Below are 13,100 nucleotides of genomic sequence, written 5' to 3'. Positions count from 1 at the left end.
GACTACGTGTACTTCATCACTTTTTTCCTTTTTTGGGGTCATCAAGTTTTTGACACCTTGGTAGGCGACTGGTGGTAGTCGGATGTTGCCATATTCTATAATGGGTGAAAAGGTTGAAAAGCCCTGTCCTAGAGCCACTCTGACCACTTTTTTTGGAAGAAAAAATTAGCAGATTTCACCGATACCTCGTTTCCCATGTATTCGGAATTGGAGTACCACAGAAAGTTATGCAATGTTGCACAATAGTGGTTGAGGCACCAAGGTTAAAACCAGACCAGTGAATTCTGGGCCAGCCTCGGGCATGAAAGCCAGCTGGGTGACTGGGTTAGTCAGCCCAGCTTACCTCACAAGGGTTGTTATTGTGGGGAAAATAAGAATGGTACCAAAACTATAATTCTCTGGGGATTATGGAATGAGTCTTCCTGCATTTTAATATAAAGACCCCTTGAGCGGTCTCCAATCTGAATACTAACCAAGTCAGCTAGGTTTTCCTTTGTGCTTGCAAAGCTTAAAAGGATTTATTGCGGTGTTTCTGTTATCTCTGGTGGTGTGGTGTGTATGCAATAGTTTATCAGAAGTGTACACAGGAGTGAAGTTAAATATTTTTATCCATTATTTTAACTTTCTAGCATTTCAGATGGTAGGAGAAGAGTTGGAGGTTAGCAATCATTAATGCTTCAAGAAAGTATGATGAAAGTTATGTATCTTTTGACAACACAAGTCTGTTTGCTCCTGGAGAAGCATGATTTCAGTTATTATTTGTCAGAAAAAGTGGTCACTGAAAGCACACAGCCAAACAAAAATAAAACATATGAAACCATGATAAAAACATTATTGCAGTTTACCCTTATTTTGCTATATAGATTAAAATTAAATGTAAGTGGCACATTTATTTTTTGTTGAATCCTGACTCTAATTAAACTATTCATTTTATTTAGAGGATTGTCTAATTCCATCCCAGGATCACAGAGTTGCAGTATTTGAGTTCCTCTAAGTTAATATATTGTCAGTGTATAAAGCACCCACTTTGATGAACTTTTATACATTGTTATGGTATGGACGCGGTGGCTCAGTGGGTTAGGATGCTGAGCTTGTCGATCAGAAGGTCGGCAGTTTGGCGGGTCGAATCCCGAGTGCCGCGTAGCAGAGTGAGCGCCTGTTACTCGTCCCAGCTTCTGCCAACCTAGCAGTTCGAAAGCACGTAAAAATGCAAGTAGAAAAATAGGGACCACTCCGGTGGGAAGGTAACAGCATTCCGTGCGCCTTTGGCGTTTAGTCATGCTGGCCACATGACCACGGAGACGTCCTCGGACAAAGGCTGGCTCTTCGGCTTTGAAACGGAGATGAGCACCAGCCCCTAGAGTTGGAAACGACTAGCAGGCATGTGCGGGGGAACCTTTACCTTTACCTATGGTATGGATGAGAGTTTATTAATTTATTACAGATTTTATGTATCGCCACACTCCAAAATAACTCAAGGCAGTTTACTTACATATAAAAGCTTAAGATCACAAGATCCTCCAAGTATAACATGAAACTATGAGACATGGTACCAGTCGAAGACAGAAAGTTTGCAAAATTACAGATCAACAGGAGCAGCTAACCATAGCCCTTGCCAAAGAACAACCTACCAGAATCGGAAGGCCCTCTTCATTGCTATTTTTATGAGTGCCACCAAGTTTGGAGCCCCCCACCCCCACCCCAGTTCTTGCATTTTCACCTGCATTGAGTGAACAGGATGGACATTCTATTTGAAGGAGGTCATCCTGGAGATATCTGGAACTATGCTGCATTAGAGTTTTAAGTCAAAACCACCATTTTGAATTGTACCTGGAAAACTATTGGTATCTAATGCAGTACCTGTAAGTTGCTGTTCTATTTATACAGACTTTCACCTACTAACTAAATCAGACTGTTGCCATCTGTAACAATTGCAATTTTTGACTGATCTTCCAAGGCTGGCCCATGCAAAACAGAATGCAGTACAGGTAGTCCTCGACTTACGACCACAATTGAGCCCAAAATTTATGTTGCTAGGTGAAGCATTTGTTAAGTAAGTTTTGCCTCATTTTACGACTTTTCTTGCCACAGTTGTTAAGTGAATCTGGTTACCCCGTTGACTTTGCTTGTCAGGTTGTGAAAGGTGACACCAGGACACTGCAACTGTCATAAATATGAGTCAGAAGCCAAGCTTCTGAATTCTGATTATGTGACCAAGGGGCTGCTACAACGGTCATAAGTGTGAAGCATGGTCATAAGTCACTTTTTTCAGGGCCATTGTAACTTTGAAGGTCATTAATGAACTGTTGTTAAGTCGAGGACTACCTGTACTTTTGCTTCAGAATTATTAGTTATAAATCACTGTAACCAAGATCATAAATATCCACTTTCCAGTATCTAAAAACTTGTTAGAATTGCATGACTATGACTTCTTTTTAATCTCTCATTTAATTTTTTTTCCAATCTAATTCCGAAGTGAGTTAACTCAGGGAAAGTTTTTGAAGCCTCTGGCATTTCTGAAAGTAAGTTTCCATTCAGCTGACAAACACCCAAATAGGTCAAGTGCTAAAACTTACTTCAGAGTTTAAAAACTAAAGACTCTGTCATGCCAAATCAAGATAAAAGTGAGCTCATGGACCTTATTCACAGGGCATAGTCCAGGGGTAGGCAACTTTGGCTCGTGGACTTCAACTCCCAGAATTCCTGAGCCAGTTATGTGGAGTAACCCCCAATTTTAGGTTGGTTAGAACATCGTGCATATATCCTTTCAAGAAATAACAATGTACAGGTAGACATTGACTTAAGACCACAATTGAGTCCAAAATTTCTGTTGTTAATTGAGACATTTTTTAAGTGAATTTTACCCCGTTTTATGATCTTTCCTGCCTCAGTTGTTAAGTGAATCACTGCAGTTGATAAGTTAGTAACCCTGTTGTTAAGTTAATCTGGCTTCCCCATGGACTTTGTCAGGTCACAAAAGGTGATGACATGACCTTGGGACACAGCAGCGGTCATAAATATGAGCCAGTTGCTAGTCACCTGAATTTTGTTCACATTATCATGAGAATGCTAGAAAGGTCGTAACGATGCTGTTGTAACTTTGAACCATCACTAAATGAACTGTTGAAGTCAAGGACTACCTGTAATTTACAGCTTTCTTATGCTATCCTTTTTTATTCCTGTAGACATCTTCTATCACCGTAGGTGCTTCATGCTGAAATGTCTTCAATTATCTTTCTAAAAGCCACATACAAGGCTCAAAGGAAATGTACCTGTTTTCCATAGAAATAGGGTAGAATATAACTAAAGGATAGACTATAGATTAAGAGAATATTTAAGTATACATGTGATCTTGGCTAAAGTAAGGGCCTGATACTCACTTGCAAAGATTCTCTACGAGACTTCATAAGCCTTGTGTGAAATCCAGAGCAATACAAAATTTGCTTGATTCTTACTAGGTATAGCTAAGTTGAGAGAACACCTTAAGCCAAATCTATAAATGAATTAGCCATTGCAGTTTGTAAATAAGTTCATGCTGTGCAGGTCCTGCACAATGTAGTTTATTAAACAAGCTGTAGCACAATGTGATATGTATATGAAAGGTAAAGGTAAAGGTTCCCCCGCACATGCATGCTGGTCGTTTCCGACTCTAGGGGCCGGTGCTCATCTCTGTTTCAAAGCCGAAGAGCCAACGCTTGTCCGAGGACGTCTCCGTGGTCATGTGGCCGGCATTACTAGACGCCAAAGGCGCACGGAACACTGTTACCTTCCCACCATAGTGGTCCCTATTTTTCTACTTGCGTTTTTACGTGCTTTCGAACTGCTAGGTTGGCAGAAGCTGGGACGGGTAACAGGCGCTCCCTCTGTTACGCAGCACTCGGGATTCGACCCGCCAAACTGCCGACCTTTGGATTGTACCAGAGTTCCCATGATGGATGTAGCTTAATCAGTGAACTACAGCTGAGTTTCTAATGTGTTTCCATTATATCTACAACAATACAATCAGTGTCTAAAATAACGCATTTTTATTAAACTCATCTGTAAGACTTCAATTTTTGTTTCTGAATAGACTGAAGTTCTCCTATGAGGACCTGTACGATACAGCTCAATAGTTAAAATACTAATAAATAATTAAAATCTTTCACATTTATAACCAAACTATCATTAGATACTTGACCCTTTACAGTGAGGCTCCAACTTGCAAGATACCAGTTTTGAACTAGTCTTTTTTAAAACAGCACTCCAGAAAACGTATATTTGTAAACATTTATTTTTTTTCCCAAACTTGCATCAGCACACATTGTACAGCCTTGCAAATTATACAGAAATTGAAAAAGGTGTCTCCTTTATATGTGCAATGAATCGTTTGATGTCCAGTGATCCTCTACAAATGATGAAAAAAAAAACATATCTAAACCACTTAAGAAGTTTCCAGCACTTATCAAATGTGATCACTCTCACAGTAAAAAAAAAGTAAGGAAATAAACATATTGATGGGAACACAATTAAAGTGCAAACTTTTTACCATTTGGAGAGTCACCTTTTTACCGTTAACTGAAAACTAATGGGTTCCAGTTAAAATTGTTGGTGGTGGTCATTTTTGTTCCTTTTTCATATTTATTCTGTTGGAATAGAAATAAGATGCTCAAAAGTAGAATTTATTGGCAGCTACCATTCACATTTCCTAAAGAAATCTAGAAAGGGAAGGTCTTCAGTAGTTACTGTAGGACTCTTGTTATCTTGGAGAGGAAAAAAAGGGAGGGAAAAAATCAGCTAATTTCTTTGCCTTTTGCATATTGGGCTAGAAAGAGTGTAATTCCCTTGAAGCTCTTCTCTCTTTCTTTCCCGATCCCAGTTCCCTGCTCTTAAACGGAGAGAAGCGTGCTGGCTTTATACAATGGGATTACAAAATGTAGGTAAGAATATGGTTATTTCTTGTGAATAAAAGTTTGGTGTACAACAAAGCTTTGGATCTGGTACAAGAATTTGGAAATATAAAACAATAGTATTACAAAAGGGGATCTTTAATAGCATTCATTACAGAAGGCTGACTGTCCATTTTATCTTATCACAGCTGTGTTTTGTAAGTTGATGATTTTGCTTAATTTTTTCCCCTGCATCTTCTCCGGGATCACTGAGTTTAATTCTTAAAAGACTTTACTGGTGTCTGACATCCAAGGGGTTTTATGAAGACAATAACAAAAAAAAAACCATAAACATCAAGCCAATCAAGTAGAAGAGAGATAAGGACATGGAAGTAATAAAGGCTGAATGTTCAGTGCCGTAACCGTTACTGAGAACTAGCTCTTTCCAGGATGTGAAAGTCGTAATGTTTCTTGCTTGTTCTCAACCTAAACTTGTTCAGTGAGTTACTTTGTTTCTTCAACGCATTTTGGGCTGCAGACATGGTGGGAAACGTTGCCAGAACTGTATATGTGGATGCCAAGTCACTAAGTTTGGAGGGTTCCGTGTTTATGTTGCTATCTCCACTCCCACAGTAGCGATGGTGGTGTTGGTGTGGCTGATGCACCTGCACCAATGGAGGGTCTCGTAGCCATCGAATCTTGGCACCAACTTTAAGAAGTTCCACAAACAATTTTTCAGCTTCGACACGAGTTATTCCTTCTGGCAGTTCAGTAATTTCCAAAACTTTTCCTATAACTGAAGGAGAACACAGGATTTAAAATGACTGTTAGGAGATATCGTATATTGGTCCTTTTACTAAAGAGTGGCCTAAGTACAAAACTCTGTGATTGCCTGGCAATAAAATATTGGATTTGTCCTCAACCTATCACTATTCCAATTTCAGGATTTGAAAAAGACAAATTAGGTTCCATACTCAAGGGATAGCCACTTTAAAATATATTTGATGGAGGCTTATAGCATAAAGTCATGAGTAATCATCAGTGTTGCCATACTTTAAGAATTACGGAAATATAACCCAGTGTCTTTTATCTTTCTTAAAGTTCAACATTAAGCATTAAAGGACTATTAAAGGAACTAGAATTTTAAAAACATGTTTTGCTGAGTCTTTTTTTTGTTGCTGTCATTGTTATAACAACGGCCATTTCTTGAGGAAAGATTCCAGAAGAAACAGCTACTTAGCCTTTTCTCTAATGGCAGGAACTAAACTGAAATATACTCCCAGCATCCACTCTATTGAAATGGCTAAATTCTTAACTGCCACAAAGGGATGGTTTAAAGAGTGATCGGTCTACAATACCTCAATTATAAAGGGAAAAAAAAGATTTTACATACATGTTCCAGATGTGGCTGTAAACATGCACAGTATTACTACATAAAGGTTATGTACAGGCCCCCGATGGATCCAGAGGGTTCCTGAGCGACACGGGATTTTCCAGCTATCTAGAAAGTGGTTCTGCAGGCATCTTGTTAGCCTTTGGATAATGGAGGTGACCCAGGCCCTGACAAGATGGCTCTTGAGTGGCCCTTTTCCTTAGTTTACCAGCGAGTTTCAGAAAATGAAGTGGGTGAATGGATGCCTGGATCAACTCTGATGCAAATAAGTGAGTATGAGCAGATACAAGTAGAGCTTAAAATCTGAGCCTATTCAAGGGGAGTACTTCTCATCCTTATTTCAGCTGCATAATGTCAGCCAGCTGTGCAATTTAGAGTAGCACAGACCTACAGATGACCAAGAGGATCCACCAAGTATGGAATATGATCATCTGGCCAATCATTTCACAGATGAAACAGCTTGCATTTGCATTTTGTTGGAAGCTGGTTGGGTGGAACAGAGGGGTTGAGTCTCCAGGAAGTGGACTTGTGAATTTGATCCTTTTTTTCTCCCTGCCAGATTTAAACAGCATTGGAAAGAACTGGGAGTTGGGTACAAGCTGAAATAAATGCCTCTTAGAGGGAGATTCCAGACGTCCGGTTTTGCGTCACAGTAAGATGGACACAGGAAGGAAGGGCTCTGCCTTCCGCGCCAGATTTTGCCCTGCTGGGGGCCCTGAAAAAAGCCTAAAGTAGCCCCGAACAGGTGATGAAGAAGGAGGGGTGCCTTGTTGATTACGGAGACAGTGGTCTTTCCGTTTGATCCAAGGAAAGCCCTCTAAACCAGCGGGAAAGACTGGCCACATCTCTTCGGCCGGCCATTAGCTGCTGACAACCAGACAAAAGCTTCAATTAGCACATCGTAAACAGTTTGGAACTGGGTGAGAATACTGATCCCTTCTTTACTATTTTACAACTGAATTTCCTGGGAAAGACTCCCAAAAAGCTAAAAACCTCCAGATATGAATGGAAGTGGCATTTTAATTTTTTTTATGGGGGACAGAAATACACAATACTGAAGTGAAAGCTATACAAAGCTACAGTTTTGATAAATTTGAGAACTGAGATAATTGTTAAGATTTTGTTTTTGGAAAAAAAATAATTGAGGTGAAATATAAGAAATCAGTCCTTTGTTTTAAGAGTGGAAAATGGACTTTGGATGACATCTAGTGGTGGGTTTGAGTATAGCACTATAACTAGCCCCTTGGCTGCTTGGTGACTTTCAGCTGAAGGGATAACAGCTGGCAATAAAGGAAAATATTTGGCATATTTATCATCCTGACCTTCTTGGACTATAAATACCTACTGAGCTTGGACTTTTAATCTCAAGAGCTATTGGGAAAGAAAGAAAAGTTTGACTTTTGAATACGTCTGGCTGCAGAGAGGTTGTCTATTTTGAACACTTGGAACATTGTGGACTACAACCTTGCCTGACTGATAATTTTCAGGATACTTGAGACAAAGGATTACTATAAAATACTGCCATTAGGACTGGATTATAAAGGCTACATATAGACTAGAAAACTAGAGGAAACTTTGTTCCACTCTTACTGATACTGGTGACACTAGAGGATTTCTAGGAATGATGCCTTAAGAAAAAAAACCAAATACCTTGCAGAAGGAAATATTCTCCATGCTACAGCTAATTCATCAAACAATTGTTGCACCCAAAAAGGACATAAAAAGAAACCATAATGAGACTAAAAACAACCTAGTCCTAGTTTATATAAATGACCAAATCGCCAAATTGAAGCTACAACTGGAAAGTTTCCAGATAACAACTACAAAGTATGAACAAATAAACCAGAAACCAGAGGATGAAGCAGAAGAAATGGACCTAGAGATGGAGAAGATAGGAGAAGGGAAATACGGGCTGCCATATACAAATAAAATACTGCAAGACCTACCTATAACAATGAAAATACAAAAGACCCCTTAGTCCTTTCTCCAAAATACAGTTGATGACAAGGAAGATTCTAGAAAATGGAACATAGAACGGGAAGGCGAAATGTTTAGGGAATGTGGATGGGTGGAATTCCCCCACCAAAAATATTCTACCTAAATTGTCTTCCTCATGCCAAGCAGCTTTCACAAAAATAGAAAGAAAATTTTTGGGCGATTTGATTGACTTGGCCTGGAAAGCTACTTGGCAAAGAAAAAAAGAGAGTTAGATTTAAAAAACAGAGGATTTGATCTATCAGAGGGGGCTCTATCTGTTTAATATATCTGTTTGAATATGATTAAAAGTGGATGACCCTTAGATATAACTAGATTTTTATAATGGAAAATACATTTTAGAATTAAAATAGAATTTTTTTGTTCTTCTTTTGATATGGGAAATTTGAAAATAAGAGAATTGGTATGAATAAAATTTTTTAGCTATATAAATGTAAATAATATTAAGAAAATCTTAAGTGACAGATACTTTACTGATGGGAAATCAAACTTTAATAAGAGCACAAAAAACAGGATATTTATTGACTTATGAATTGATATTATTGTTATTTGTACAATATTTGTAAAATATGATGAAGATGTCTATATCAATAGTACCAAAAATTGTAATTGTCTAATGAGGGAGAAATGAAAAAATATGGGAAGAAAGGAGGATCAAGGAATTGTGCAGTACTGAATAGATTTATATTGAAGTTAATGTTAAATATATAAACCCAGACATGTTGTTTACTAAGCTCTAAAGATTGTAATTTTAAAAAAATTAACAAAACTTATATAAAAAAGAGGGAGATTCAGTTCCCTTAAAAGAGGTCCATCCTCTCTTCAAAAAATCTGATCTGGATCCAACAATATTGGACAACCACTGCCTAATATTCAACCTCATCTTTGGAGGCAAATTGTGAAGAAGCTGGCAGTTCAGTAACTTCAATAAAGTGGCAACTGTAGAGGACTCTGGAAGAAGTGGATTATTTTATCTGAACTCCTGTCGGTCAAGCTGGGATATGCAATGAAGCCACCTTGGTCTTGCTTCCTAATGACATACAGAAAGGCATGGATGGTGAGAATGCAACTATCCTTTTCCTGCTATTCCTCTTGACAGCTTTTGATACTGTTGATTACAGCAGTCTTCTGAACCACCTGTAAGGGCTGGGAATGGGGGGCATTGTTCTATGAGGTTTCTACTGCTTTCCAAATAGACAGGTCCAGTCAATCATACAATGAGAGGTTGAGTCTGTGGGTGGCCTTATATGGAATGTCCCAGAGCAAAGTTCTCTCTGCCACTGTGTTCGACGTCTACATGACATTCCCTCGAAGACCATTTGGAAACTCCAACTGGTATAAAACACAGTGGCCTATTTATTATATTAAATTAATACTTGATTTTATAGGAGGTTTCAAAACCTGGTTATATATTTGAAGGGCCTTAAGTCGTGCCCTGTTGCAGACTGTTCACACAGTACATAATAAGCAATTGAGCACACCAACTGATGCAGCAGAATTGCCCAAGAAAGACCATTGCAAGTCAGCGTGAAAAGGAAGGTATAGAGTGAGAAGTAGAAGCTGGTGAGAGAAGGGGATGACTCTCAAACACTATGAGAAAATATAGAAAGCATACCTAATCACTTAAGGTCAAACTTGCCCCCTCCTGTTCAGGGAGCGTAGACTGTCAAATCAACTAAATTCAATCAATCACACATCTGGGGATCATCATGCTTGTGCCAAATAAAATTTCAATTTCTTAATATTACCCTCATGACCCACCCTAACGTGCATGTCAATTCATTTTGGGCTGGAAGCATGCAGGTTAAGAACTACTAACATAATCTGTATTCATCTCCATTATTCCTACAGAGCAGCATAAAAAGAAAGGCATAATATACTTCAACAGTTGCAAAAGTTGCATCACAAAGTAATACCAGACAATGAGTTACATGCCTGGTTCTCCCGCACCAAGATCAGCTGAAACAGCCTTTTTAGCTGGTTTTCTTCCTCTATTTCCATGTCTGTTTCCTGGTTGACACTAAAATAGGAGTGGGGTGATGGATATGGGGGTTACAGAAAGAGAGAAAGAGAGAGAGATAGAGAATTCAGATACATGTACACAAAAAATTGACCAGGAATGATATTTCTTCTACTTCCCACATACGTATTTTCCAACCACAAAAAATGAAGATGGCCACATGATCAATCTTAATGGAGCCATTTAAATAACATATTACAGCTTCTTGGAAAGACATCTAGCACACTGTAACTTGAATTCACGAAACAGTGCCATGCTTTTAACTGTTTCATATTTTAAGTGTTAACTATTTTAAGGTATGTTTTATTTGTTATTGTTACCTGCCTTCAAAGTCCTATTGACAGAAAGGTGGAAGATAAATAACAAATCATTTATTCATTGCAATGTAATTAGTAATTTCTGACTCAGGGAAGCAGCTATTTGACAGAGGTTTTTTTTAAGGCACATACATTCAGATTTACAAATAAGTGCTAATCTATGATTAATTAATTAATTTTATTTGTATACCGCCCTTCTCCCGAAGGACTCAGGGCGGTGAACAGGGCAATACATATTAAAAAACAGAATACAAAAATTAAAAAAGATTAAACAAGTGCCCAGAACTCTTAGATAGATTAAAACGCATTTAAAAGTAATAAAAACCCAACCCCCTCCCATCAGGCCAGGCCAGCTTGTTCAAAAAGATACGTCTTTAGATCGCGCCGGAAGGAGCGAAGGTCAGGCGCCATCCGAAGCTCAACCGGAAGATGGTTCCATAAATCCGGCGCGCCCACAGAGAACGCCCTCCCCCTGGGGGCCACCAGTCGGCATTCTTTGGCCGCTGGCACCCTGAGGAGACCCTCTCTGTGGGAGCGTATTGGGCGGAGGGAAGTTGATGCCGGCCGCAGGTGCTCCCCAAGGTATTCCGGACCCATGCCATGTAGGGCTTTGTAGGTCAATACCAGCACCTTGAACCTCACCCGGAAGACCTTGGTGATCTCTGAGCTTAGTTGTTTGCCTGCACGTTTCATTACCTAACTAGGTAACATAATCAATGTGGGTGATTGTAGGGATTGCTCTGTGTTTATATAGCAGGTAGTCCTTGACTTACGACCACAATTGAATTCAAAATTTCTGTTGTTAAGTGAGACTTTAAGTGAGTTTTGCCCCATTTTACGACCTTTCTTACCACAGTTATTAAGTGAATCATTGCAGTTGTTAAGTTAGTAACCCGGTTGTTAAATGAATCTGGCTTCTCCACTGACTGCTCGTCAGAGGTCGCAAAAAGCCATCATGTGACCCTGGGACACTGCAATTGTCATGAGTCAGTTGCCAAACATCTGGATTTTGATCATGTGACCATGGGATGCTTCAAGAGTCGTAAATGTGAAAAACGGTCATAAGTCACTTTTTTCAGTACTGTTGTAACTTTGAACGGTCACCAAATGAACTGTTGTAATTTGAGGACTACATATAGTTACTTGCCCTACTAGTTTTGATGGCAGAATAGTTTCCTCTTTGGGTTCCCTGATTAGAGTATTGTTTTCCACCTGACCATTTGTCTAGTGTTGATCTCTGTTTATCTGAATGTTGGCAGCTGGAAAGGAGTAGTTCTGGTCTTTTTTTAATCATCTCTTCTGAATGGATTGTAAATGTGGTTTATCTGTGTGTGTGTTTTGATGGCTGATTTGTCCGACTGCCAAAATTCCAGGAATTCCCTAGTATTTGGGCATTTGGCTTGGCTTAAAATGCTAATAATCTACTGGTTGAAACTGCGGTTGTGTCTGTCCATGTGTTATGGGATTAAGAGTTTTCATCATGTTTTCTGACAGGTATTTTATGCTAGTGGTGTTGGAGAAGACTCTTGAGAGTCCCTTAGACTGCAAGGAGATCAAATCAGTCAATCCTAATGGAAATCAACCCTGACTGTTCTTTGGGAGGACCAATACTGAAGCTGGAGCTCACATATTTTGACCACCAAAGGAGAAGAGAGGACTCCTTGGAAAAGACCCTGATGTTGGGAAAGACGGAAGGCAAAAGGAGAAGGGGACGGCAGATGATGAGATGGTTAGATAGTGTCACGGATGCAATGAACATGAATTTGGACTAACTCTAGGACACAGTGGAGGGCTGGAGGGCCTGGTATGCTATGGTCCATGGTATCACAAAAAGTCGGACATGACTTAGCGGCTGAACAATGACAACATTTTGTTATATTCTGTTTGGTAGCCTACTGTAAAGAAAGCCCTTTTTCGTACCTGTGGACCTGCTATGTGCCCATGTGGCAGAGAAGGATTGTACTGCAAAGGCTGGCCAAGTAGAGGATATCTGGCATCTCCTGAAGAAATACACAGAAACAAGGTAATTTAAAATTCAAATACCAATGCTATTATATGTTAAGAACAGGTAACTGAAAAATTAAAGAGCATTTTGTATTCTTAAAGATTTTTAGCAAAATTTTGCAGAAATCTTTTATTCAGGGAACATTTCATCTTAAAACAAAACAAAACAAAACAAAAAACCCAACCCTGCATTGCAGCCCGGTGAGGTACTGCACATGATGAGGTAAAGGAGTTTAATTTGGTCTGGGATCACAGGGCAGAGTGGGCTAAGTAAAATAAAATATATAATTGTATAGTGATTACGTCGTAACACGTAGGCTACAAAGATGCCTTCATATGCAAAAAAAAAAAAAAAGACATGACCCAAAAGAATGTGATAGAGATGCAAAACCTTGTAATTGGGATTGCCAGCTCCAAATATTGTAAACTCTCTTTTAGGAAGTCAAAGTTAATCAAAGTTAGCCGAGTATATTAATAAAGACCTGATCAAATGAGGTTGAGAAAGA

At 39.1% G+C, this 13,100-nt stretch overlaps 1 protein-coding gene across 5 annotated transcripts in view; it reads right to left on the bottom strand.

Annotated features, from left to right (window-relative positions):
• Positions 1-4,252: 4,252 nt before the first annotated feature.
• Positions 4,253-13,100, bottom strand: part of R3HDM1 (R3H domain containing 1) — a 61,242-nt gene continuing 52,394 nt past the window's right edge. For all 5 annotated transcript variants that reach the window (XM_081344397.1, XM_081344399.1, XM_081344400.1 and 2 more), the window contains 3 exons: positions 12,511-12,590; positions 10,189-10,273; positions 4,253-5,661 (listed from right to left, as the gene is read on the bottom strand). In XM_081344397.1, the coding sequence (XP_081200523.1) occupies positions 5,291-5,661; positions 10,189-10,273; positions 12,511-12,590 (536 nt within the window). In that variant the 3' untranslated portion in view covers positions 4,253-5,290. The remainder of the gene's footprint in view (positions 5,662-10,188; positions 10,274-12,510; positions 12,591-13,100) is intronic.

This window comes from Vipera berus (genome assembly GCF_964194415.1).
Source record: "Vipera berus genome assembly, chromosome: 1".
Classification (NCBI taxonomy): Eukaryota; Metazoa; Chordata; class Lepidosauria; order Squamata; family Viperidae; genus Vipera; species Vipera berus.
Note: the sequence above shows the minus strand (reverse complement) of the source record. Positions and strands in the feature narration are given on the sequence as shown.